At 57.1% G+C, this 25,374-nt stretch overlaps 2 protein-coding genes across 6 annotated transcripts in view; one reads left to right on the top strand and one right to left on the bottom strand.

Moving 5' to 3' along the window:
• The first annotated feature begins 102 nt into the window (after positions 1–102).
• On the top strand, positions 103–16,487 carry LOC106980114 (neuferricin). 3 transcript variants are annotated; one of them, XM_053211826.1, is made up of 5 exons: positions 103–579; positions 5,172–5,312; positions 8,575–8,761; positions 13,199–13,275; positions 13,379–13,401. In XM_053211826.1, exons 1-5 carry the CDS (start codon positions 333–335, stop codon positions 13,384–13,386), a joined length of 660 nt encoding a protein of 219 aa, XP_053067801.1. In that variant the 5' UTR covers positions 103–332; the 3' UTR covers positions 13,387–13,401. The 3 variants fall into 3 exon arrangements, with proteins under 3 accessions (XP_053067801.1, XP_053067800.1, XP_014933586.3); XM_053211825.1 differs by having other exon boundaries at positions 13,199–16,487; XM_015078100.3 differs by lacking the exons at positions 13,199–13,275; positions 13,379–13,401 and adding an exon at positions 10,442–11,175.
• A 297-nt stretch (positions 16,488–16,784) lies between these two features.
• ANKFY1 (ankyrin repeat and FYVE domain containing 1) overlaps positions 16,785–25,374 on the bottom strand; it is a 71,997-nt gene continuing 63,407 nt past the window's right edge. For 2 of the 3 annotated variants that reach the window (XM_027047523.2, XM_027047522.2), the window contains exons 20-25: positions 22,094–22,241; positions 21,545–21,635; positions 21,118–21,242; positions 19,442–19,588; positions 18,326–18,416; positions 16,785–17,946 (exon numbers count right to left, since the gene is read on the bottom strand). In XM_027047523.2, coding sequence (XP_026903324.1) covers positions 17,814–17,946; positions 18,326–18,416; positions 19,442–19,588; positions 21,118–21,242; positions 21,545–21,635; positions 22,094–22,241 — 735 coding nt within the window. In that variant the 3' untranslated portion in view covers positions 16,785–17,813. Of the gene's footprint in view, positions 17,947–18,325; positions 18,417–19,441; positions 19,589–21,117; positions 21,243–21,544; positions 21,636–22,093; positions 22,242–25,374 lie in introns of those variants that run through there. The other variant, XR_008294051.1, reaches the window with a different exon arrangement.

The raw sequence follows: 25,374 nt of genomic DNA on the forward strand, positions 1-25,374 counted from the left end.
GAGTGCGTCCTCACGTCTACGTCATGCCGCAGCCGCCTCTGCCGCCATTTTTGTTGGGGGCGGCGCCCGGCGCGGCCAGGCCCTCCTCAGCTTGCTAACTCGGTGTCTCAACACGTTCACTAGCTACGCTGAAAAATGACTGAAAGGCATCGGAGGCAGGGAGTGACCTTTCGCCACAGCCTTTTCCCCTTCAGTCCCCCGTTGTCCCTTTGGTGACGCGGACGGGGGCGAGAGGGCGTCGCGCCGGTGACGTCATAACTGCGTCGCCGCCATCTTGACCGCGGAGGGCTGGGCGGCCGCTGGCGAGGAGCCGGGGCCCTGCGGCGGCCTGGATGCCGGGGCTCGGCGGGCGGGGGCTCTGGCTGGGCCTGGCGGTGGCGGCAACGGCGGCGGCGGCGCGGTGGCTGGGCTGGTGGAGCGGCCGCGCCGGCCTTCGCCTTTTCGTTCCCGAGGAGCTGGCCCGCTACCGCGGCGGCGCCGGGGACCCGGGCCTTTACTTGGCGTTGCTCGGGCGCGTCTACGACGTGTCCCCCGGCCGGAGGCACTACGAGCCTGGGGCCCACTATAGCGGCTTCGCAGGTATCAGCGAGGCGGCTCACGCCTTTTTCTGCTGCGACGCGGGCCCGTAGCCGCCTCTGCGCCGTTCGCTCGTGCACTCGTTCGTTCGTTCGTTCGTTCATCCATTCCCCGGCCTTTGTGTCCCCACGTTCCTCACACCGGTGCGGGGGCCGTGCTCCGCTGCATCGTCGCTCTGGTCTCTTTGGCCCGGTCGGGACCGTGGCCGACTGTCCCCAGCCTGTACCTACCCCCCACCCCCGTCTGTCCCATCCGTTCTTAGCGGCGTAGGTTCGAGAAGCAGGCCTCCTGCCTCTGCAGTTGCCTACCGGCCGCAGCCTCCGAACACCTGCTTTGTGCCACACTGCGTGGCTCAGGGCAGAGATGAGTGGGACCTGTCCCTGCCCTCAGAGTTCCCCGACCGATTCCAGCCGCCTCCTATCCAAAGGAACCTTTCTTTGCTCCCACTCCAGGTTCCCCCTGAAAATAGTAAGTTGTTGTCGCTTCTAGTACAGGTTCTAGTCTCCGTTAAAGGTTACGAGGTAGGAACGCACGGAACGGGTCTGCTCAGCTTCACAGCTCTTCAACAGAGCTGCGTATACGTTAGGCCTGGAACGTTTGTCGGATGAAATGTATTGTTTTATAGTTGAGGGGATTGACGAATTTGCCTGAAGCCCCCACAACTAAGTGCTGACAGGCCTTGGGCCAGGATCTCCAGCCTCTTTCTTTGAGAGATGTCCCCCCAGCCCAGAGGGATAACCGCCTCCCAGATTAAGGAGGAGAAAAAATGCTGAGCTTAAGGCCACTGACGGCTGGTATTAAGTAAGCATTTCCATTTGTCATAGTCTTGGGGAATGGGGAAGCCGCGTCTGGTGCTTAGATACAAGTGACTTCCGTGTCTCTAGGAAGAACTCCGGAACCGGAAGCATCCACAGAGCAGGAATTGGGGTCAGTCGGTGTTGCCAGGCAGGGAAGGGACTTCCCCAGAGCCGCCCCGTGACCTAGAAGCAGAGCTGGTACTGGAGTCAGGGTTCACTTGCTGTCAGGGGAGGGGCAGTTGGTGGCGCCCGGCGGCCCCGTCACACCCCTGTTGCAGCTGCCCTGGTGGGAAGCACAAGTGTGAGCATAGACCCTTTCGTCTCTGGGGTGATTTTCCCCTTGCAATGTGTCTACAGTCTGCTGAGTTCCTTTGTGCCCGTTACTCGTCCAGCATCCCTTCCTTGACCACTGCTGTGCAGCCCGCCTTGTGCCGGGTGCCAAGGAATCAAATTAACTTAACGTTCCCCACCACCCACACAGTCTAGGAGGGTCTAGCAGATATGTTCCTTTATTCATTTGTTCGTACAGTCAATATTTTTATTATGTGAAGATATAATCACATAATACAAAATCCACCCTTTTACAGCATACAACTCAGTAGTTTTTTTTTTTTTAATATTTATTTTCGAGAGAGGGAGAGAGAGAGTGCGCACTCTAGAACGCAAGCAAGGGAAGGGGCAGAGAGAGAGAGGGAGACACAGAATCCGAAGCAGGCTCCAGGCTCCGAGCCGTCAGCACAGAGCCCGACGCGGGGCTCGAACCCACGAACCGTGAGATCATGCCGACCTGAGCTTAACCGACTGAGCCCCCCAGGCACTCGTAGTTTTTAATATAGTCAGAAAGCTGTGCAAACATCTTCCCGATCTAATTCCAGACATTTTTATTCCCCCCAAAGGAAACCCCCATATCCACTGGCAGTCCCCGCTCCTTCTACCCCCCAGCCTCTGGCAACCACTGTCTACTTTCTGTGTGGACATTTCGCATAAGTGGAATCATACGCATGGCCTTTTGTGTCTGGCTTCCTTCACTTAGCACAGTGTTTTCAAAGTTCAGCCTGTATGGTCATGTATCAGTACTGCATTCTGCTTTATGACCAAATGATACTCCATTTTATGTATATGTGTATACCACATGTTGTTTATTTGTTCATAATTTGTTGCACATTTGGGTTTCCATTTTTTGCCTGTTATGAAGAGCATTGCTGTGAACATACGTGGACACACTCGTGTGGACATGTTTTCAGTTCTCTTGGGTATATACCTGAGAGTAAAGTTCCTGGGTCATGTGGTGACTCTTGTGTTTCACGGTTTGAGAAACTGCCACATTGTTTTCTCAAGTGGCTATATTCCCACCACTGGTGTATTAGACTTCCAGTTTTGCCACATTCTCGCCAAATTTCTTTTTTATTGTCCTTTTTTTTTTTATTATAGTCAGTGGCTTTGATGTCATAGTTCATCGTAGTTTTATTTGCATTTCCTGAATAACTAAAGGCGTCAAACATCTTTTTCTGTGCTTGCTGACCATTTGTTTATTTTCATGGAGAAATGTCTGCTCAAATCCTTTGCCCGCTTTTTAATTGAGTTTTTTTTCTTACTGAGTTGTGAGAGTTCTTTATAAACCCTGGATACTAGACCCTTATCAGACCATGATTTGCAGATATTTTCTCCTATGTCATGGGTTGGCTTTTCATTTCTTGATGGTTTACTTTAATGCACAAAATTTTAAATTTTTGATCAAGTCTAGTCCGTTTATTTTTGGTAGCTTGTGCCTTTTGTGTCTCATCTAAGTAACCATCACCTAATCCAAGATCACAAAGATTTATACCTATGTTTTCTTCTAAGAGTTTATACTTTAGCCCGTATATTCAGATCCTTGCTACGTTTTGAGTTAACTTTATATATGATGTGTTCTTTTGCATCTCGCTAGCCAGTTGTCCAAGCACCATTTGTTGAAAAGACTCTTCTTTCCCCTGGGGCACTTGGGTGGTTCAGTGCGTTAAGTATCCTCTTGATTACAGCTTAGATAACGATCTCACAGCCCTGAGGTCTAGGCTCCAGGCTAGGGTTCTCTCTCCCTCTCCTTGGCCCCTCTCCTGGGTGCGTGCACACAGGCTTTCTCTAACCAAATAAATAAATAAACATTAAAAAAATAACTTATTTCCTCCCTTGAATTATTGAAAATAATTATTGATAACTGACTTATTGAAAATTGATTATAAATGCATGGGTTTCAGATAGCCAATATTTATTGATAATTACTAAAGATTAGGCCCTACCAGACACTGGGGAATCAATCCTGAGTTTGGTATGTTCTCTTCCCTGATAAAACTTGCAGACTAGTAGAAAAGACAGACATTAAATAGTTATTACGTAAACAATTAATTATTTTTGTGACAATGTTAAAGGGAAAACACACTTGTATTACCAGAGGCCCTAACCTAACAGGGGGAGGAGAGAGAGGAAGAGAGCACAGTGGGCAAGGCAGGATTGGTGGCTGCCCGTGTAGCGCCCTGAGTACTGTATTAAGGAATCTGGATGTAGTTCTAGGGTAAAAGGAAGCCGCTGAGGATTTTTTTTTTTTCAATTTTTTAAAGTTTGTTTATTTTGAGAGACCATGAGCGGGAGTGGGGCAGAGACAGAATCCCAAGCAGGCCCTGCATTGTCAGCGCTGAGCCCGATATGGGGCTTGATGCCAGGAGCCGTGAGATCACGACCTGAGCTAAAATCAAGAGGTAGACGCTCCACTGACGGAGCCACCCAGGTGCCCCAGTAGCCCCTGAGGGTTTTTAATCAAGAGAATGACACCGGTTCGTGTTTAAAATACCAGTGTGAATGATGTATGAAAAATAGTAGGGAAGGAGCAAACGTAGGGAGAGCTGCTAGGGGTTTACTGTGGCAGTTCGGATGAGCGACAGTGGCCACTTGGGCCAGCTTAGTGGCACACAGAGAAAGACACGGATGGAAGAACCACTTAGGAAGACACTCAAGGGGGCGCCTGGGTGGCTCGGTTGAGCGTCCGACTTCGGCTCAGGTCACGACCTCCCAGTTCGTGGCTTCGAGCCCCGCGTCGGGCTCTGTGCGGACAGCTCGGAGCCCGGAGCCTGCTTCGGATTCTGCGTCTCCCTCTCTCTCTGCCCCTCCCCCGCTCACACTCTGTCTCTCTCTCCTTCAAAAATAAACAAACATTAAAAAAAAATTAAAAAAAAAAAAAAAAAGGAAGACACTCAAGGACATGAGGGATCAAGGAGGTGTTGCAGACTGCATTTCTGCACTGAGGAACTGTTTGACATTGACCGAGATAGGAAACACTCGAATGGCTGCAGGTTTCCTGGGGTGGGGGTGCTCGTTGGTGTAGTGTGGACATTTGAACTCGTGACACTTGTAAAACATCTAAGGGGCATTGAGTAGACAATTGGATACACCGGTCTAGGGCTGAGGAGAAGTCTGGCAATCCTTGGCGTAGAGGTGGTTGTGAGACCACAGGAGTAGACAGCAGAGGAGGAGGCAAGAAGTGATCCCTAAGGCTGGTAGGAAATAAGCTAGAGAGGGAGGAGGAAGGCCAGGAATGTAGTGTCACGGAAGCCAGAAGACACGTTAATGCTGCTGAAGGTAAACAAGATGATAAGCACCAAAATACATGTCCAAGGTCCGGGAGCATGTGTCCCAGAGGAGGGGAGACCAGCTTTTCTTGGAGATGCAGAGGGGGGGTTGTCAGGTGTTTCTCAGAAGATAGGTTCTGGAGTCGCTGCAGTGTCAGTGATCTGCAGGTTAATCTATGTGGGCCCCTCTCTCCTGCAGGCCGAGACGCGTCCAGGGCGTTTGTGACAGGGGACCACTCTGCAGCAGGCCTGGTGGACGATGTGTCCGACTTGTCATTTTCAGAGCTGCTGACGCTTCAAAACTGGCTGTCGTTCTACGAGAAGAATTACGAGTTCGTTGGTAGGTATTCCACAGGCCATTTCCGTAGCTTCTCTTCAGCGGGCTTGCAGTTTTCTAAAGGGTTGGAGTTCAGGGGACTGGACTCGAGGTTAAAATCTGTAAAATACCCATGGATCTTTCACCTTAAACTCCGGTGGTTAGTGTGGCAATGCGTCCCAGAAGGACGTGGCTGGGACACCGGTTTCCCTCTCTCTTAATCTTGGGAGAAGATGGCACAGCCATTCAGTTTGGCTTCTGTTTGCCCCGGAGCTAGTGACTGCCTGCACCACCCTTGAACAGCCGGCTCCAGGTGCCTCGCTGTGCCCCAGGCGTCGGGCTTCAGCACCCCGTCCGTCAGGAAGGCTTGAAGCCTCAGTTTGTGTTCCATTTTGACAAATACCGCTTTATTTTGTTCTGTAAGGAGACAAACATTAGTCTGTGTCCATCCTGAAGGACCCGTCTCCCGGGTAGAGGTCAGGCTAATGCCACGTTCGTTAAAGCCGGTCACGGGGGCACTGCACTTGCTACTTGTGATGCTTGAGGGAATCACCTTTTAAACAGACAACCAATGGTGTCCTAAAGAAATGTTAGACTCTAAACACCAGATGGCTTTGTAAACACTGGACATTGGGGGGTTGGGCTCTTTTCATCCCCTGCAGCCCTGACCTCTCACTGTAACCCACCTTGGACGCAGCTGAGCTCCTGAGGGACATTGGTGTCACCTCACCACCGGGACGGGTCTCAGTTGGAGGCATTCTTTCTCTGCCCCTGATACCTCTGAATATCTGCTCTGTCATTACTACCCGGGTCACCTCTTCTGAGAACCTTGCCATCTGTACTAACTCCTCGGCTCCCTCCACAGCTGACTGATCAGGCCTTTCTTCATACCATCTACGTTCTTTCTGTTTCCAGTCCCCACCCCACGCTCTTGGTGGGCTCTTGTCCTCCCAGCCCGCAGACCCCTTCTTTATTGTCACCCAGTCTGCCCCGGGTCATTCCCGACGCCACAACCGTGTCTGGCCTCTGTTCCACTGAAGGAACTGACCTCTCTGCAGACCTTCAGGAGGCTGGTTGAAACATTTTGGTTAATAAGGACAAGAAATCTTAACACAAAACGATAAAGACAGAGCTCTGAGAGTGGGCAAAGGGTGCCAGAGCAAACACGTCATCCTGATATTTGGGGAGCAAACTGATGTGTTTGTGCACATGAGCGAACCAGCCTTGAAGAGTGTTAGTGTGCGTGTTGAGGGCAGGGGAGGGATGTGGTCTCGAGAGGCTTCAGACAGATTTTAGCTACAGTCCGCGTCTATCTGAATACCTACGATGGATAAGCTGTGCTCCGTCCTGGTGGGAGCTGGGCCAGCGATGAGTTGTTGCAGCTCCTGTGCTGTTAGCTCGCTTGATGGGCCATGGGCCGTGTTAGGCTCTTTAGGGGCCCAGAAACCCTCAGGCCACGTCAGAGGATGAAGGTTTATTCTGTGCTGCGCGCACGGAAGTGAAGACGGGAAGCCACCTTGGCAGCCACGTGGCCAAGCTGCACGAGCAGATGAGATCTCTTTTCTTTGTGTTCTGGATACAGCACTGGTGTGGAGACCCAGCCGGTGGTGACCACCATTCCCAGGACACGGCTCCCACAAGTCTTTCTCTGTTGCCTCTATTACTGTTGCCCTCTGTTGGGGTCTCACTTCTAAAACCCACCACAACGAGCTAGTCGCCTTGCACGGAGACGCTCTAGGAAAAAGTTTTCTGCTAGGCCGACTCCTAGGCTGCAAGCCTGGTCCCGACCCTTCGTTTGTTCTAGTAAGCGTTTAAGATGAACGCTCCCTACGAAGCTGTTGTGAGTGCTGGGGTTTCACCTGTGGGAGAGACATGCCGTAAATAAGGAAACCGATGACGCGTTTCCAGATAGGGCTGTGTACGACTAAAACCAGTGTGATGGGGGAGGGGCCTGTGGCACCTTTAGAGCAGACGGTCAGGGAGGCCTCTAGGAGGGGCTGGGAGTGAGGGGCAGTCAGACTGAGGTCTGGAGAGAGAACGTTCTAGGCTGAGCAAACGGCGGTGCCGAGGCACGGTCCACGAAGAGAAAGAAGCCCGTGTGCCGGAGCCTGCAGCACATGAGGGGGGAAGGGACGGCTGTAGCCTTGGAGGCCTTGACAAGAAGTCTGTGTTTGATCCACGTGCTCTCGGAAGCCACTGGAGGGCCAGACCAGGCATGGAGGTGACAGGACGTGACTCGTGTTTTATGAAGATGGCTCAGTTGCTTTGTGCAGGAAGAACAGTCGGGAGGCATGGACCGAAGTGGACGGAGCAGGTGGGAGGCCACCGCTGGGATCCACAGTTCGGGTGAGGCTGGGGGCAGTGGAAACGGGACGGGCAGAATCGCCGTGTCTTTTAGAGGTCGGACACGAGCAGAGGGAAGTACATGCTGTATTGGAACGGGGTGGCGGCTCCTAAGCCAGGTCACAAAAGTGACGTGAACAGAACCGAAGTCGGGCTGAGTGGACTCGAGGGGTGGCCCGAACGCTGGGCACGCGGCACACAGCTGCCACTGGAGTCCGGGCACAGTGGGGCAGGTCATCCCTTTGAGAGTACTTTCTGCTGCTTGTCCTTGGTGCAGGACAGCGGGACTCGAGAAAGACCCTGCCCCGAAGGACAACTGACTGCCCGGGCTCAGGCCCACAGGCCCACGCACCACTCGCTGGCTCTTCTGAAAGAATCTAAAAGTGCACCAAGGACTGAGACCGAGCGGGGAGAGGGTGGTGGGTGGAGAACATGAGCCCTAGCTTCATGGGCCCCCCAGCCACTCAGCCTCCCGTGTCTCTTCTGGGAGTGGGGACCCCAGCTCCTTTCCCATAGGTGCTTAAGAGGATTCGCAGAACGGTGGCAGTGTGAGCACAGCACCCGACACGGAGTAAATGCTCAATGAATGACTTATTCGTAGTTCTACCGGACAAAATAATTGAACGTGGGGAAGAACCGAGCCACAGAAATGTTACCTGACCAGCCAGCCGCTTGTCTGACAGGCGCCTCGAGCACTGCGGGGCACGGAAGGATGGGTCACTCGCAGCACCGCCCTCGGAGAAGCGGCGTCAGCACGTGAGGCGAAGCCAACGGCCTCCGTGCTGGAGGCGTCCGCAGCTAGAGCAGGGGTCTCGCCAGACACTAAGGAGTTCTCAGTCCGCAACCCAGAAACCCTGGGGACTTGCACTTCACCACGGAGGTGAGGCGTTTACTCGTGCGTCCCTTCCGCGTGACTCTGACCTGCACTCTCCCGTCACCGCAGGAAGGGTGATAGGAAGGTTCTACGGAGAGGATGGCCTCCCGACCCCAGAACTGGCCCAGGTGGAAGCCGTGATCACCCGGGGCGCAGAGGCAGGCCGGCGGGCGCTGGAGGAGAAACGCAAGTTCCCGCCGTGCAACGCCGAGTGGAGCTCCAGCAGGGGCAGCCGGCTCTGGTGCTCCCCAGAGAGGTGAGCAGGCTCCCCTCGTGCCCTCTCCGCCTCCCTCCAGGTCGTCCTGCTGGGACTCGGTGAAGCCGTAACCCAGCTGTTCCCCCAGGGGGACTTTTCAAAGTCCACACGCTCTGGGTAGCGATCCTCGATGCTGGCTCCGTGCTGGAGCCTCCTGAGGACCGACATCACTGACAGTGAGGGACGGTTGGGACCTGGGCCTGTGTTCTGTTTGAGCTCCCCAGACACCCTGGCCTGGGCGTGGGAAGGCCCGAGTGCCATAGCTCGCTTTGGCCTGTCGACCCATCCAAGCGAGGGCCTCCCTCCGTTTCCTCCGCACACACCACTCCTGCCTGCAGGAGACAGGGGTGAAGCGGTGGGGGACGGCCCCTGGCGGCAGTGACCTGAGATGCCGTCTTAAAGACGCTACAACCTCTGAGTGACTCGAGGAAGTGCGGCCTTTCCCGCAGGAATAACGTGAGGTGAGCCCGCTTCGGGTAGATGCCGCGGGGATTATCCCGGGTTGTTTGAGGAGCAGGAGACAAAACGTCTTTTTCTGCTCTGATTATCAGGCCAGCCTGGACCTAAATGCACTTGCAGCCATCAGCCCCCTCGGCTGCGGTGCGGAAGAGGCATCCCCCACGCACCCAGCCTCAAGGGCCTCCCAGTAGGAGCCCAGCTCTCCCTGGGAAGGGTAGGGAAGCCACTTCCCGGAGTGCTAACCGTGTAGATTCCCTCTCTTCTGCGGGAAGAGGCCTTCTTGCCCTGCTTATGGCCGACTCCTTGTGCAGAGAGCAGACAGCCAAAGCCACCCGCTTACCCTGGGCCCGGGCCGGCTCAGTTCACCGGAGGCAGAGGCACTGTGGCCAAAGGAAAGTTCCCGCCGTCCAGTTCTGAAGAGACACGGACTGCCCACCTGAGGGGACAGGCTGGGACACGGGGGCCCGAACGCAGGGGTCCCAGAGAGCAGTGGTCCCCTGGGAGGCTGCCTCCCCCGCCCAGCCCTGTCTTTGTGGCCCCTTCTTGCCCTAGTGCCTTCCCCACGCCTGTGCCTCGGCCCCATCTGTTCATATAGGGACTGGGTGTGAAGTAAGGGTCCCTGGGAGGAAGGAGGCTGGAAGGAGGGCATCTCCGAGCCCTGACAGCCTGTTCTTGGGGGAGCCACCAGCAGGGTGGTTTCTAACCAGGTCCTGGTCCCAGACACTGGGACGTACACGGGGCACCACGTCCAGACTCTCACCTTCCTTGTGAGCCCACGGGGACCGGCCCATGCTGGGCCAGAGCGCAATGCTCCACCTCTGAAGCCCGGTGACACCTAGGATGGGGCCTCTCGCAGGGTGTGACCCGTTAGCCTTGGGTTGTAGCCTCAGTTGCCCACCTTCAGCCATGAGCCCCAGACCCTAAGATGGAGACACGGCCTTGTGCTAGGATTGCAGCGGGGAGTGGAGAAGAGAATCAGGTCCAGACACTGCTTCTGGAAAGTTCCCAGGCCAGTGGGGGAACGCCTGCCCCTGGGAAGGCACGGGACCGGATGGCGGACTCTGCCCACGGCAGGGGATGCTGGAGGAACTGGGAGAGTGTGAAGGGCCGGGGGACACAGGCTGCAGACCACCACCTTGGGAAGACGCCACATCACTCCTCCTTCCCCCTCCGCAGAGATCCCGCATTCACGCTAAGAGTCCCCTGTCCTTCTGTCCCTAGCGGAGGTGTGAGCAGAGACTGGACCGGTGTCCCCAGGAAGCTGTATAAGCCAGGTGCCAAGGAGCCCCACTGTGTGTGCGTGAGAACCAGCGGACCCCCCAGCGACCAGGCTCAGGGCCTCCCTGTGCACACAAACCGTGGCGACTTGGATCACCCCAACCTGGAGGAGTATGCAGGCTGCCCCCCACTGGCCGTCACCTGCTCCTTCCCACCGGGCTAATCACAGACAGCCCCGCCTGCCGCACTCACTCGTGGCTCCCGACACGAAGCGGAGCGCCTGGAAGCATCTGCCCACACTTCTGTGCCTGGGACCCGGCGTGGCGGCCCACTCACCTGTCCGTGCCACCTCTCCCCCAGACCCGCCTGCCGCCTTCGTCAGAGCCCTCAGAGGCCAACCAACCTCAAAACTAATGGGACTGCCAGGCCACGAAACAGGCTCTGGGCTCCAACAGCATCCTTCCCCGCGGTCGGTGAGGGCGCTGGGGGCACTGCAGAAGAGGGGACACACCTTCCCTTTGTGACTCAGACAGGCAGACAGGTCCAGAGAAGCCATGTAAATTAACACGTCAGCATAACTCCCAGTGTTCCCCACTGGTTAAGCTTGTGACCCCTGACTCTTAACCACTTTTTGTATGTCTGAGACCCCTGCCCGGAGCCACGGCCACAAGTAGTTGGTCTGAGCCCAGTCAGTACCACGAGACAGGACAATAAAACCAGGGGGGCTGGTTCTGGAAGTGGACGGGCTTTTGCTCATACGGAGGCAGTAAATCCAGAGGCCTCTGAACAAAGCAACAATTTGAAGGGAGGATATTCTCTTTTAAACACTTAGGTGTGGGAGACGCCCACACCTGCGTAAAAAGTGGTTTCCCACCCTGGACGCCTTTCCCAGGGGGTTGTGCGTCCAGGGCGACCTGTAATTCCTGGGCCGACCCGACGAGCTTCGTACCCTGGTCGAGCCAGTGGGGGAGGAGATTCCCACCTTCAGGCGAGGCCACGGAGCCTGGTGCTGTCCCAGATTCGTGTCTCTCCTCCCGGGTCTCCTGGTCCCCCCAGCTCTTCCCTAAACATTCGCCGTCCTTCGTCATTAACTCGCTAGCTCTCCAGACCCGCCCACTAGAAAGCGGAGGCTGCCTCCCCTCCCCTTGCAGTAGGGGGCACCTGGACACCCCACGACCACCCTCGCTGCCCCCTCCTGCTCGGCTCTTCCCGAGCGTGCGGTAAACCCTGGCTTCCCTCCAGTCACGAAGGAAACACCGCTCTGCAGCACTGAGCTACTTCCCGCCGCAGCCTTGAAAGCCGCCCCTGCTTCTCAGCCCCGCTCACCCCGCATCAGTCACCAGCTCGACAGCAGGGCAAATTCTGCACTTGGCAAATCCCACAGCCACAGCCTTCCCGGACCCGTCACACTTGAGGGCCTCAGTGGAACCCTCCCTTAGTGCCTGCCTGATTCCCTTTTCTCCCCCAGGAGCCCCTCTCGGCCCATGAGCCCCCCACCCAGGTCTCCCACGTCAGCTGCGTCCAGGTAGGAGGCTCCCCAGAGCACTTCCGAGGCACCCAGACTCCACATTTCCGGCATTGTCTCCTCTCCTCCCTGGTGATGTCCCCGTGGCCGTGCACACCCAGTCACAGCAAGTGAGGACCCCGGCAGCCATCCAGGACGCCTTCCTCTGCTGCTCTGCTCCTCCCACCCAACCCCCAGGTCCCTGGTTTCCCCACCCTCCGCGTTGCTGCGAGCAGTCCCCCTGGATGACCAGGGCGGCCCCCATGTCCACTCCTTGGCCACTGGGACCCTCCAGCCGTGGCACTCCTACCATCACTTCGTGCACGGCTCCCTCCGGCCTCCTCCTAGCTGCAGGTGCCTGCGGGGCCTGCACCAGGCTGTCCTTTCCTCCTGTGCTGAGCTTGTCCACCTCTGACCTCTCCACAGCTCTGCTAAGTCAGCACCTTTTGGGAGCCTGTGCTAACATGGCCCGTGACAGCCGCCTTCTTTCTTATTCATGAGTTTCCTGTCCGCCTTCCTCCCTGGACAGAGACCGAAGTTACCCAGCTTGGTGTCCCACACCCACAGTATCCAGCGCATAGTAGGTGCATAGAGTTAGCCCTGAGTTTGCAGATGAGGCAACTCAGGCGCTCAGAGTCTAATAAGGGCACAGAGCAGTGGAGCTGGGCCTCGAACTCCAGGTTCCTATCCTGAGACCCACATGGCCCTTGGGCTGCATGCCTGCTGTCCTTGCTGGTGGGAACGGCCACTGATCTGGCCCCCCGTGGTCAGCAGCTATCTACGGGCACCTGTGTACCATGGGGTGGGATGGGGGCAAGCGAGGCTCCTGACCTCGGGGCTTAACAGCGTGGGGCAGGAGGCCAGCTAGAGCCCCAGAGGCCATCCTCGGGATGGGAACGAGGCCCAGGGTGGGTGCTGGGTCCACAGGAGTTCAGACCCCTCCAAAACAAACTGAAAATGGAAAGAAGCAAAATCAGGCCCCCTTACTGTCACCCCAGCCAAGTGTGGCCAGAGAGGGCCCTGGGCGCCCACTCTCTGCCTGCAGGCTGCTCACTCACTTCCTGCTCAAAAAGAATTCACGTCCTCTTTGACACCAAGCACGTACTTTACCGTGAACAGCCTCCTCGTGGTGGGGCCCCAGGCAAATCTTCAAACGGCTCCGCTGAGAGAAGGCTGTCAGCTTAATGGGCTGAAGGGCTCCGCCATGAAGAAGCCAGTGGTCACTGGAGAAATCCCCATCCTTCCCCCTCCAGCAGAGGTGGCCCGGGCAGACCTATGGCGGAGGGAGGCGGGTCCCTGGCGATGGATGCCACACGCGGTGCGGCCCAGGCGGGTAAGATGTGCTGGCAGTCGGAAAGGATGCTGGGCAGAGGGCTTCTGTGGCCTCGAGAGAGTCCAGCGAAGGGGTACAGCGGCCACCGTCTGCTTTCCGCCAGCCTCGTGAGCAGGGCTGTGTTGACCAGGCTGGGCAGCTGCCCCCCCAGAGTGGACAGCCTGGGGTCAGAGGGGCCACGCCAGACCATCGCCCCATCCCTCGCTCAGTTGTGGGACAGCTGTGACCAGAGAGACCCCACACACAGCCTGGGGCTGTGTCTGTTCAGAAATTGGCGGTGGACAAACCGAACCCCTGCCTTGAGAGCCCTCCCACCACCAGAGCCCCTAGACTCACTCCTGCAGGAAAACCACACACAGCGCTCCCATCAGCCCTCCCTGGAGGGGACTCTCAGCACGCACACCGCCATCGGTGTCCTCGCAGGAGAGGAAGGGCCTACTCCCTGCCTCCGATCACCTTCCTCGGGACCCGCGGGAGCCAGGAGGGGCCGTGGTCAGCACTCCCGTGTGACAGGCGCAGAAACTAAGGCACAGACATTAGGAAACTGGCCCAATACCGTCCGCTAATCAGTAACAAAGCACAAAAACCCAGTGTGCTTCCCCAGCAACCGTGTTGGAGTGTGCCCGTGCCCAGTCCTTGTGTGTGCCCACGGGTTCTGGCTGGCGTGCCCCGCAAGGACAGCTGCTGGGGTTACTTGGGACTGTCCTGTGGCGGCACTCAGCGGTGCCTGTGCACCAGGGAGAGCAAGCTGGAAGACAGAGGAAGGGGGCTGCGGGTCCCAGAGCGTGCGAGGGCCAGGTCAGCTCCTGAGAGACCTCGCCAGGGCCGGATCCCGGCGAGGAGCTGGGCGGCTACGCCACAATAGCTACTCTTGGACTGCTGTCGACAACATGCTTCTGGAAAGTGTTGCTGGCGAGTCAAACTCTCCTAGAAGGTGAGCTGTTACAGAAATATGTTCACATATCAAGAGTTTGAAAAGGTTGCTTTTAATGCTTATTGGTACCTCCGCGTTAAAAAGTAACTACAATCGTCTCATTAAAGTTTCCACGTTAAATGCACAACTTTACCTCGTTATAAGGAATTGTTACAGAAAATGCCGATACCGGTATTCGAGACATACATTCCATCACACGGGCTGCGGATGGGAGTGTCGTGGTCCCACACACGGAGCCGTCCTCCCACACTGAGCGCCACCCCGAACGGCCTGGAAACCGAGGCGCACCTCCAGCCCAAACGTGCACCTCCAGCCTCCGCCCCTCCCTTGGTGTCACACGGGTGTCACGGGAACAGCCAGCCGCACACATCTGCCCAAAGAGGACAAGTCACGGGGTCAAGCCGTTTGGACCCCCCCCCCCCCGCCCCCGCTACGGAAAGCCAACGTTGTCGCGACAGGCCGCACGTTATTTATGCCACACAGAAGAGGCACCGTACAGGCAACGAGCTTCCAAAGACAGTCTCTCAGGCATCTGACGACCCCGGGTAATTTAGCACGTGCTGAGCGCATCTCGGCAAGCAATCCGCTCTTCGCCGAACTGCTCCCACATGACGGGAACGTCTCCGCGGCCGGGGGCGCTTCAGATTAGGGGGTCCCGTGCCCAGTCCTCCTGGGGCTCGTCCTGAGGGCAGCAATCCCAGTCGTGGGAGAAGCTGTGCCAGGGGCTCCTTTGGTCCCCGTCGTGACGGCGTCACACTCACCTGCGTTGGCTCCTGTCACCTAGGGGCCTGGTGCGCCTCTCAGGCCTGAGCATTTACGTCGTCGACAGTGTTCTTTCTCTCCCGTCGAGCGGCCCAGATGGAGATGACAGCCCTCCCCTCCCTAGGCTCTCCCCCAATCCACGCCTCTGGACAAGGTCAGCGCAACTCCGTTCAGCGTAACAGGCAGGGGGCACGAGTGTGCGGTGGTCGTGAACGCACCGGCCCACTGGGCTCCTCGCAGGGCCCCCGGGCAGGGAGAGGAGTGGGCACGGCCAGGGCTGAGGTAGAGGGCGGGCGGTCACGGGGACCCCACTCCCGGAGAGGGTTTGGCAGGCGACCTGAGCGGTCTGGTCCAGCCTCGACCAGCCTGGGGACTGGGGTTGACCGAGTGCGGGCAGCAAACTGCAAACGGAATTCGTGTTCTAGTCCATCATTCTGCGAGACACCACTACAAATCACAGAGAGCTAAAAACTCCTAGGTGTAGGCACTTAAGTTTGGTGGGGAACTCCCACGTTAGAGGATCACAGCAAGTCAGTTTAGCCGTTGGCCTTGCGCACAGCACGTGGCTTGTACTGCACACGGAAGTATTTAAAAAAGGGAAAGACGGCTACGAGTGCACAGTCCGGGAAGCCTGGCGATGAGCAGGAAGCAGTTAGAGCTAATTCACTGATGCACAAATTGCATTTCATGAGGTTTATTCTTCCCACTCTACTGTTTACAGTTGGCAATTTTCTGAATGGATAAAATTGAGACTTTGCTACTAGCATTTAAGCTATAGGTGAAACTGTCACAAAGAGCTAGGCAGTTCTGTAGCGTGTGAGGTCCCAGCCTGGGCAGTGACGAGGGCGTCCCACGGCCAGCCACCACAGGACGTGCTGCATGCGGCCAGCGAGCACCCCGACACTGTGGGCAGGCCGCCCCTGTGTACCACGCGAGGACGCCCCTGAGGCCAGTGCAGGACTCCCCAAGCGTCCCCCCACGTCTCTGCTCAGCACCACAGCCGCCCCTGGACTCCGTGCAGGAACGGAAGCTTCACGTCGCACATTTTCGGCACAACTTTAAGATTTTATGTGCAATCGGAGGCGAGACTGTTACTGGGACTGGGAACAGTAGGGCGGGGGCGAGACAACCGGCCACGCCCCGACTGACTCTCCACCGTGAACGTGGAAAGAGCAGGTGTAAACGTACCGAGCACCTTGACTCGCATCGGAAGCATAACTATCTTACTTTCCAACTAAGGAGTCAAGCCACCTGCCTATGCCCCACTTCCTCGGGGCCCAGTCCAGGCACCCGCACGTGGAAACCGACCACAGGCCTCACGTGGGCAGGCGTCGGCCAAGACCAGGTGCTTCTCCCTAAAGGTTCTGCATGAAATATGTCACAGACTTTAGGGGACAGGAAAACTCTTGTAATTAATTTTTTCTTTTAAACATTGTGCACAAGCTCCTATTAACATAGAAAGCATATATATTTCATAAATCACAGAAATATTAAAAAGTAGCACTCTGGTTTATCAGCTCATGTTACACAAATATGTAGGCAAGAGAATGTATAAACCTACAGCAACAGAGAGGACATACCACTATCCGAAGAAACAAACCAAAACAACCAGGCTGTTGCAAAAAAATACTTAGTCCCTTCACACACATACCCATCTTCATTAATGCAAAAACAATGCAGTGGTTATCAAATGTCAGAAGAAATCGGTATTACGATTAAGACGGTCGATCTCTGAGAAAAACTCATGAACGCTTGTGTTGACCTCGGAGTTAGTTTTCTTAAAGCAGTGGTGGAAGTTTCTCTTTAAATGTACGTTTTTGTTTTTTTTAAACCGGCCAAACCTTCAAAAGAAGCTCAGCGCTGCGGGGTCAGCACACACACGAGCAGCGACTGAGGCCCAGTCAGTTCGAGGACCTCACTCCGCTCACGGCCCAGCATCTTCCCTGCAGGCTTGCACACGCGGGCCGACCCGGCAGCCACCGGCCCAAGGCCGCACACTGCCCCTCCTGTCACCAGGCCTAGTGACGGTGTCCCTCCCGGGGAGGGACTCTTCGCAGGAAGTGTGCGCTGAGGTCCGATGCAAGCTGGCCATCAGAACCAGGGCTGCTGGAGGCGGGGGCGTTTCTGAACGTGGGCAGCGCAGCCGTCTGGAACAGCGCGCCGCGGTAAGAGCGTGTCTCCGCCACCACGCCCCAGCGGCAGAGTGACCGAGGCCTCTGCAGACAGGATGTGGCAGGACAGAGAACGGGACACTGCCCTCCCGACACCCAGTCGTAGGGATACGGTAAAGCTTTCAGTTAAGGCCACGATTTTTCAGCTCTCATCTTTGAACCCTGTTTAGAAAGATTTCACCTTTTTTAAAGGGCTAGCTCCCTAAAATACAGCTTAGCTTTTGAAACAAAACAAAACAAAACAAAAAAAATACTTTGGGCCAGAGGATCCTATAATCTTTATGAAAACTGCGCACAGAAGTCCACAGCCACTTACCCTCGAGTGAGGCCAGCTTCCCGCTGCGGGCGCGCTCCCCGCGGGCACTACGCTGCCCGCAGGGGGAGGGTTTTCCCAGGGTCCTTGTGCTGCAAGCAGAGTGGGGCCCGATGCCCATCGCAGGGGCCACGAGGCACACGGCCTGGTCCAAGGTGGGAGGCGTCCGGTGGCCCTGACCACAGTCTGACACGCCAACAACCACGCGGAATCCTTGGAACGGGACTGATCACAGCGGGTCCTTAATGGTTCAGTCTGTTGCCGCAGGAAGACAGGAGGGCCAGCCCTGCTCTGGGTGGGTGAGGCTGGCGCGCGGAGCGGCCCCCGGGAGGCGACCGGGGTGCGGCCGAGGGGCTCACTAAGAGACGCCCCCCAGAGTCAGCACATCAAAGCAAATGTTGCAAACTCGCACGGGCTTGTTCAGATCAAATTTTATAATAGGGATCTCCTTGGTCGAGCATTTATGGCACAGAAGGCGTCCGCAGTGTCGGCTGTGGAGGCAAAGCGGGGGGCGTGAGGGGGGCCCCGAGGGGCAGCCGCCTCCCAGGGCAGGGCCGGGCCGGGTGTGCAGTGGCCGCCACGTGGCACCGACACGTGCGTCGTTTGAGTCCATGGAGACCCAGCCATTCGCTGCTGCCGGGGGAGTCTGGCTGTAACGGCCCAGCTCCGCGGTGCTGGGGGGGGGGGGGGGGGGAGACACGCACCGCCGGCGAGGGCAGGGAGCCTGGGCCCCCAGCGACGCCGCTACAGGCACACAACCCCACACCTGGCCAGCGTGCGCGCAGGGCGCTGGCGGGTTCCCGCTGGTCACGGGAGAAGGCAGGAGCGGCGAGCCACCCCCCGACCCCGCAGATGACGTCGGGGCCTTACCAGTGATGTTTGCGCGTCGTGACTCCGAACTTGGCCGCACACTCGTAGCAGGTGGAGCCGTCGCACCACGGAGGCTCCTTGGACAGCATGTCTGTAACACGGGCAGAGAGAAGGGCCCGTCAGAGTGACCGTGCCGGGCAGACCTGAGCCGGGAGGGGCGGGGGTGGCAGCGGTAGCTGGGGAGACGGCACCACGTCTGCGGGGGACATGGGCGGTCAGGGCGGCCAGGAGGACCGTCAGGGGCCGAAGGGCAAGGGGACGGCGAGGGAGCGGGCAGGGCGGGACGGGATGAGCAGGGGCGAGAGCAAGGGGCGAAGTGGCGCCGTGGCCGGCTGGGTCTGCGGTGTGGGCGCCAGCAGCAGGGACACGGGGGAGAGCACAGCGCGAGGGGCCGTGGCGGGGCTCGTGGAAGGGTGGCGCGTTCAGGCCGGGAACCGTCGGCTCTGTTCGCTGAACGCCAGCTCTGCCCGCACAGCTCCGAGAGCCGCGCCCACGCAAGTCACCCGAGCTCGCGGGGAGGAGGCGGCACGTGGCCGGTGTCTGCCCAGCGCCCGCCACGCTGGCCCGCGGGCGGCTCCAGCTGGAGCCACAGAAGCGCCACCCGCAGGCACCGACTGGGCTACAGACCGTCTGCCAAGCGACACCGGGCATGTCACCCACGCCAACATCGCAGAGCTCGCTCCTCTGCCCAGACCACGGGGCTGAGAAGCCCGCTCTGCGGCCGCCTCGAGGAGAAGGGAGGGCACTTGCAAATAGCAAGCCACCAAGGTGCCACCCTCCTCGCCACAAGGGAACAGAGGGGGAGCCAGCAGGGGCTGGAGCAGAAGGCCGCTCGGAAGAATGTGGAAAACCCAGATCCGCGGAAGCACAAAGGACGTGCAGATAGATGAGCGGCCAGAGCCGTGGAGGGGTGACCGCCCCCCCGCCCCCCACAAGCCGATGCGTGGGTGCCTTTGTGGGCCTCCGGTAGGACCGGGACGTAGGGCTGACAGGGGCCCTGGAGCACCCTGGAAAGCGGCCGGCTCGGGTCATTCTGGGTTCAGAGGTCACCAGGGCACGTGAACGACCGACACCGTGCCCGTGTCTGTGCTGGATGAGCAGCAAGTAGCCACTCACCTAACAGTCTAAACAGAAGCTGCTTGGTGGCAACTTGGTAGTTGAAAATGTTCACCCCTTGGTTGTTGTTGACCCCGAGGCGAGCTCCCGAGCGGACGACGGCACGGCACAGGTTGGCATTCCCCTTCATGTAAGCCAACAGCAGCACTGGAAAACAAAAGCACGGGAGGGCTCCTTCCACCTGAGCCCCGACTGCTGCCGCCGGAAGGCGGCAGGACGTGCGTCAGCAGAGCCCCACTGACCGCCATGGGGGGCACAGGGCGGCCCCAGCTCCAGGACACACACGCTCCAGAGCCACAGAGCAGGGACCAGACACTGAAGGAAAAACGCGCCGTCCCACCTGCCTTCCTCCAGCACAAGCCTGGCCGGCCAAAGCCCCTGTCACGTGACGTAACTCAATCTGGAGGCCCACCCAGGGAACCCCATGGGCGCCCGGCTCCGGCCAGGCCCTCCCGCCTGCCGCCCGCTACGCTCACGGCAGCCCTTCTGCTTCCCTCTCCTGGGCCCCACACTTCAACTCCTTCTCATGACTTTCTAAACAGTCCAGGCGGACAAGGGTTATTATTTCAGATGAGCAAAGGGGCACAGAGAGGTTACGAACCCAGGGTCGCCTGCTGGAACTGGACAGAGCTAGGCGATCGGAACCAGGTCTGTGCAACTCAGAAGCACGGACGTGACGTGCCTGCTCGTCGGCCTCCCGCTTCCCGGACAGCGGCCGGAGGGTGTGCTGGGCCCCCAGCTCACTCCTGGGCCGACTCCCTCCAGCTCAGGCTCGTCACTGCCAGCTTAACAACACATTCATGTACTGCAGCCAAGAACTGACGATAAAATATTCAGTCCTGTGCTAAGGTTCAGGACGTTCCTTGGTGACAAAGCTTCTGCCACAGGCCAAGGAGGCTCTGTGTGGCAGGAGGGGGGGACCGGGAACATGGCGGCAGCACGGGGCCTCACCGCTGGTTCATTACGTGAAAAATCGGGACGCACTGTCCAAACCGCTTAACTTTCTGGGTGGCTGTGCGCATCCAACAAGAACACAAATGCAGAAGTACGTGTACAAAATGACTTGAAGCCATACAAATTAGCACAGCGACCAGGTAGCTAGAGTAGCAAGCACCAGGACAGGGGCCTCGTCTGTTTGTCACCTGCCACTTTTTCACAGCCCGTCAACACACGCACAACACACTTCCCCCTTCTGGAGCATCTGCAGGGTGCACAGCAGAGAGAGGAGGGCTGTCAGAAGAGACGGGCAGGGGGTGCCTGGGTGGCCCAGTCGGTTAAGCGTCCGACTTCAGCCAGGTCACGATCTCGCGGTCCGTGAGTTTGAGCCCTGCGTCAGGCTCTGGGCTGATGGCTCAGAGCCTGGAGCCTGTTTCTGATTCTGTGTCTCCCTCTCTCTCTGCCCCTCCCCCGTTCATACTCTGTCTCTCTCTGTCCCAAAAATAAATATAAAAAAAAAAAAGGAAGAGACGGGCAGGCCTGCTTGGACCCGGGCACGGCTCTGCAGCACCAGGGACACTTAGACGCACGTGTGCCCCGAATCAGACACTGCCAGACTCCACCCCAGGCAGCGGTGACAGCTGCTCACAGAACCTGCCACGTGCACCCACGGAGTGCCCTTCGTGGGCCGTGTGCCCAGCTCTTGTGTCTCCAGGACACGCGAGCACCGTATCACACACCCGTGTTTCCTTCCGCGTCTGGCTTGTCCAGAGGGTACTGAGGCATGCACTCCAGGAAGAGCTCAAAGATGGTGGCTGCGTTCTCTTTGCCATACTGACCCAGGATGTGCAGCGGCGACTGGCCTCTGAGGAAGCAAGGTGGACAAGTTAGGTACAGACCCGCCATGGTCACCATGCACAAAAGACGCGATCTCTGAACCTGTGATGCTGGACAGTCAAGGACACGTAACAGGTCATAAAAGGTTTCCTACAGAGCATTTTCCAAAATGAAAATGTCCAAGGTACTGAAGCTGGTCCAGTGCCCTAGTGGCCAGTTAGCTGTATCGCATGCACCCGGGGCTGTTGCGAGGCGCAGTGACCTCCAGCCCTAAGGGTCACGCTAGGTGACGCGGAGCCCAGGCCTCTGCTCCGGAACACAGGCGCTCACCGTAGATTGAAGGCTTCGGCGTCCACGGTGCACTCGGTCAGGAGGACCCGGATGTTGTTGAGCCGACCGTGCATGACCGCGAGATGAAGAGCTGGAGAGTAAACCCTCTTACTGTGCAAGCCCAGAAGCCCACGTGGGAAATCTCAACTGCTCACGGACCTCCCTCTAAACAGGACACAGCCAGAGCAGCCACTGTCCACTCACAGAGCCATCCCGTCCGGTCTTCACCACCCCCCAAGACTCAGTCGTTAACACAACCTCGTAACACTTTGCTTCCTTTTTCCACGGTTACCCCAAGGTGAGACTTCCTGGTTTTACGGGAAACTGCTGTAGGCTTCTAGGGGTACCACGAAGATGGGAGGCTGCCCGGGGATGGTCGGTGGCAGGACAGATGCCCCGCCCAGAGCATTCCCTGCCACAGCTCTGCTGCTGCGAGAGCCAGCCTCCCTGAGGGAAGCAGGCCCACGGGTGCAGGGCACCTCCACCTCCGGACTGGGGGGCCTGCTCAGGGCACTCGGCACGGGGCACAGGGGAATGCCTGGCAGCTACCGTTATTTCCATTCTCGTCCAGAGCAGCAAAGTCCACCGCATTCTCCAGGAGGACGGAGCAGATGGTGGGCAGGTCCTGCTGGGCGGCGAGATGCAGGGCAGTCTGGCGGTGCTTGGTTAATTCGTTCACTTTGGCTCCTGCAAGAAGCTGTTGAGGCTCATTACGTGAGCAGCCTCCCTGCACAACCGGCAAAGGTCCCACTTACGGGGCCCGAGCCTGCCGCCTCCTGACACCCACGCGACTGCCTGGCCGGCAGGGCCAGGAGCAGCACAGTCTCACACACACTCCCGGGGAGGCAGGAGACAGCAAAACCCGTCCCAGGCCGAAACCAGCAATCAGCAGGATGTCAGAAAGCCATTCCTCAGGACACAGGAACTCTACTTCTAAGATTCAGGACATGAAACTACGCAGGACTGCAGTGAGTTCACTGTTCCACGTGCAGATGTCCACTGCTTACGGTAGTAAAACCAGGTTGCCGGAAGGGTTCAGTTATGAAAACTACTGCAACCAAACAACACAACAGGTGGCCACTGGGATGACAGACATGTGTGGTTTCACGTGGAAGGGTGTCTGTGACACAGTAAGTCAAAAACAGGCGAGTTAGCAGACGGCATGATAGTGTGATTCCTCTGCAGAGAGAGAGAAACGTGTGCACACGCACACACTCCCTGAAGGCGTGTGAAAGCGTCTACACCACACTCACTCCAGTTGGGGGTGAAAGGGAGACACCACCAGCTTTATACCCTTACGTGCATACAGTTCTTCCACAATAAGCATGTGCTATTTCTATTTTGCTTTTTAGAAGACAGAAATTAACCGGAGAATTACAGAACCAAAAGCAGAAAGGCCCCTCAGACATGGTCCTGCCGCCTCATTAACCTTCCCCTTTCTGACAGAGCTCCGAGACAGCTGCTACAGGACAGAATCTAGTCTGTGCCTCTCCCGAGGCCTGAGGCCACCTGGGAGACTGGAGGCACTGGTCAGCTGCTCTGGTTCACACCCTGACTTCCAGGTCCCAGCCTCCCCAGACCCCGGGGCGCCCACTGAAACCACACACAGATCCAAGAGGACATGCGGAGGGTGCTCCCAGGCACGAGGGTGCTGCGTGTGCTGGGGATCATAACTAACCTCGAAGATGGCTAACCAGCAGGCAGGGGAGTCTGGGTGAAGGTGCTGTTTCGACACGACCCGGCTCCAACACTAAACCGCATGGCCGTTATTGGCAAGGCCAGCTGTTTCTAGGGACTCCTACCCTCCGCGAGCTCAGGCCTTCGTGACGCAGCGGCACAGCCTTGGTGAAGAGGCTGTGACCCTCTAACCTCTCGGCTCTCGGACAGATGGACACGTGGCCCAACTCCCCACTACTCCGAGGCCCACGTCTACCTCCTTGGCTGGTCCTCACACCCAGTCTGTGCCTGGTGCCACCAGACCCCCCCGCCGCCCCCACCCAATCATTCTACAACCCACCTCACGGCCACTGCCTCCCCTCGGCCCCTGCGCCGGCGACCCTGCCCATGCCCTCACTCCCCACCACAAAGGTCAATGCTCTCTCAGCTCTAACACGTAACAAGTCATAAACGTTTCTGAAAAAGTACTTTTCAAAAACAAAAACGGCAGAGGGGCACCTGGCTGGCTCAATCACTAGCGCGTGGACTCTCGGTCATGGGGTTGGGGGCTCAAGCCCCCCCCCCCGCCCCCCGTTGGGCAGAGAGCTTTCCTAATACAAAACAGGGGCGCCTGGGGGGCTCAATCAGTTAAGTGTCCGACTCCGGTTCAGGTCATGATCTCACAGTGTGTGAGTTCGGGCCCCGTGTTGGGCTCTGTGCTGACAGCTCAGAGCCTGGAGCCTCTTCGGATTCTGTGTCTCCCTCTCCCTCTGCCCCTCCATTGCTCTCTCTCAAAAATAAACACTTAAAAATAAATAAATAAATAAATAAATAAATAAACAAACAAACATTTAAAAATAAAGATAAATAAAAATAAAAAATAATAAAAAATAAATTCTTATTTATTTAATAAATAAATATTATCTAATAGGTCAAGCGCCCTGAAGGCTAGCTGTGCAGCACGTCCTGGGGCCGACAGGAGACACCAGCAACCACAGCATTTAGGAGCCACCCAGGTGACGCCAGGCCCATAGCTCTGGCTTCTCCGCTGCTGAAAGGATAAAGGCTGCTCCCTGTTCTTGCTCTGAAATGCCACCCTCTACAATCTGGTCCCGACCCGCCTCTCCAACCACATCTCCTACACTCTCCCCAAATTTCAACCACTTTTCTGGTGAAAGCACACCACACGCACTGTCCAGGCTCCGCATCCTGGCTCAGACCGCTCCCCTGCCCGGTGGCAGCATGTCCTCTGGGAAAAGGCAGGCTCTGGAGTCAAGCAGAAGTGGCTAAAATCCCAGCCACGCTACCGACTCCCTCACAGTCTTGGGGGGGGGGGGGGGGATTCTTTCTGACCTTCCATCTTCTCCTTTGTAAAATGTAAAAACTTTCCTACACCTTTCTGCTTTTGAGAATTAAGAGTGGTAAGCTCCTTGACATCAGCATTGGTGGTGATTTTTTGGATCTGACTCCAATAGCAAAAATTAGCAAGTGGGGCCACAAACTTGAAAGCTTCTGCACAAGAAAGGAAACCATTAACAAATGAAAAGGCACAATCTGATGAATGGAAGAAAATATTTGCAAATCATGTATCTGGTAAGGGGCTAATATCCAAAATACACAACTCACTGCAACTCAATAGCAAACAAAAACAAAAACAAAAAAACAGAGGCACTTGGGGGGCTCAGTCAGTTAGGCATCCGGCTCTTGATTTCAGATCAGGCCGTGATCCCAAGGTTGTGGGATCAAGCCCTGCATTGGGCTCCGTGCAGAGCGTGGAGCCTGCTTGGGCTTCTCTCTCTCCCCCTCCCCTGCTTGTATGTGCCCGCACATGCGCGCTCTCTCTCTCTCTCTCTCTCAATCTCTCTCTATATACATTTCAACAGAAAAAAACCCCACCAAATACAATTTAAAAACAGGCAGAAGAACTGGACAGACATTCCTCCAGAGAGGACACACAGACAGCCGACAGACAGGCGAAAAGAGATGCTCCCCATCGCTCATCATCAGGGAAGCGCAAATCAAAACCACGGTTAGCTGTCACCTCAAAATGACTGAACCCACAACACGAGAAAGTCTGACCGTGAGCGAGGACGTGGGCAGGGACCGTCATGTGCCGCTGCTGGGAACGCAAACTGGAGAACAGTGTGGAGGCTCCTCCACACGTTAGAGACAGA

Source organism: Acinonyx jubatus, chromosome E1 (genome assembly GCF_027475565.1).
Source record: "Acinonyx jubatus isolate Ajub_Pintada_27869175 chromosome E1, VMU_Ajub_asm_v1.0, whole genome shotgun sequence".
NCBI lineage: Eukaryota > Metazoa > Chordata > Mammalia > Carnivora > Felidae > Acinonyx > Acinonyx jubatus.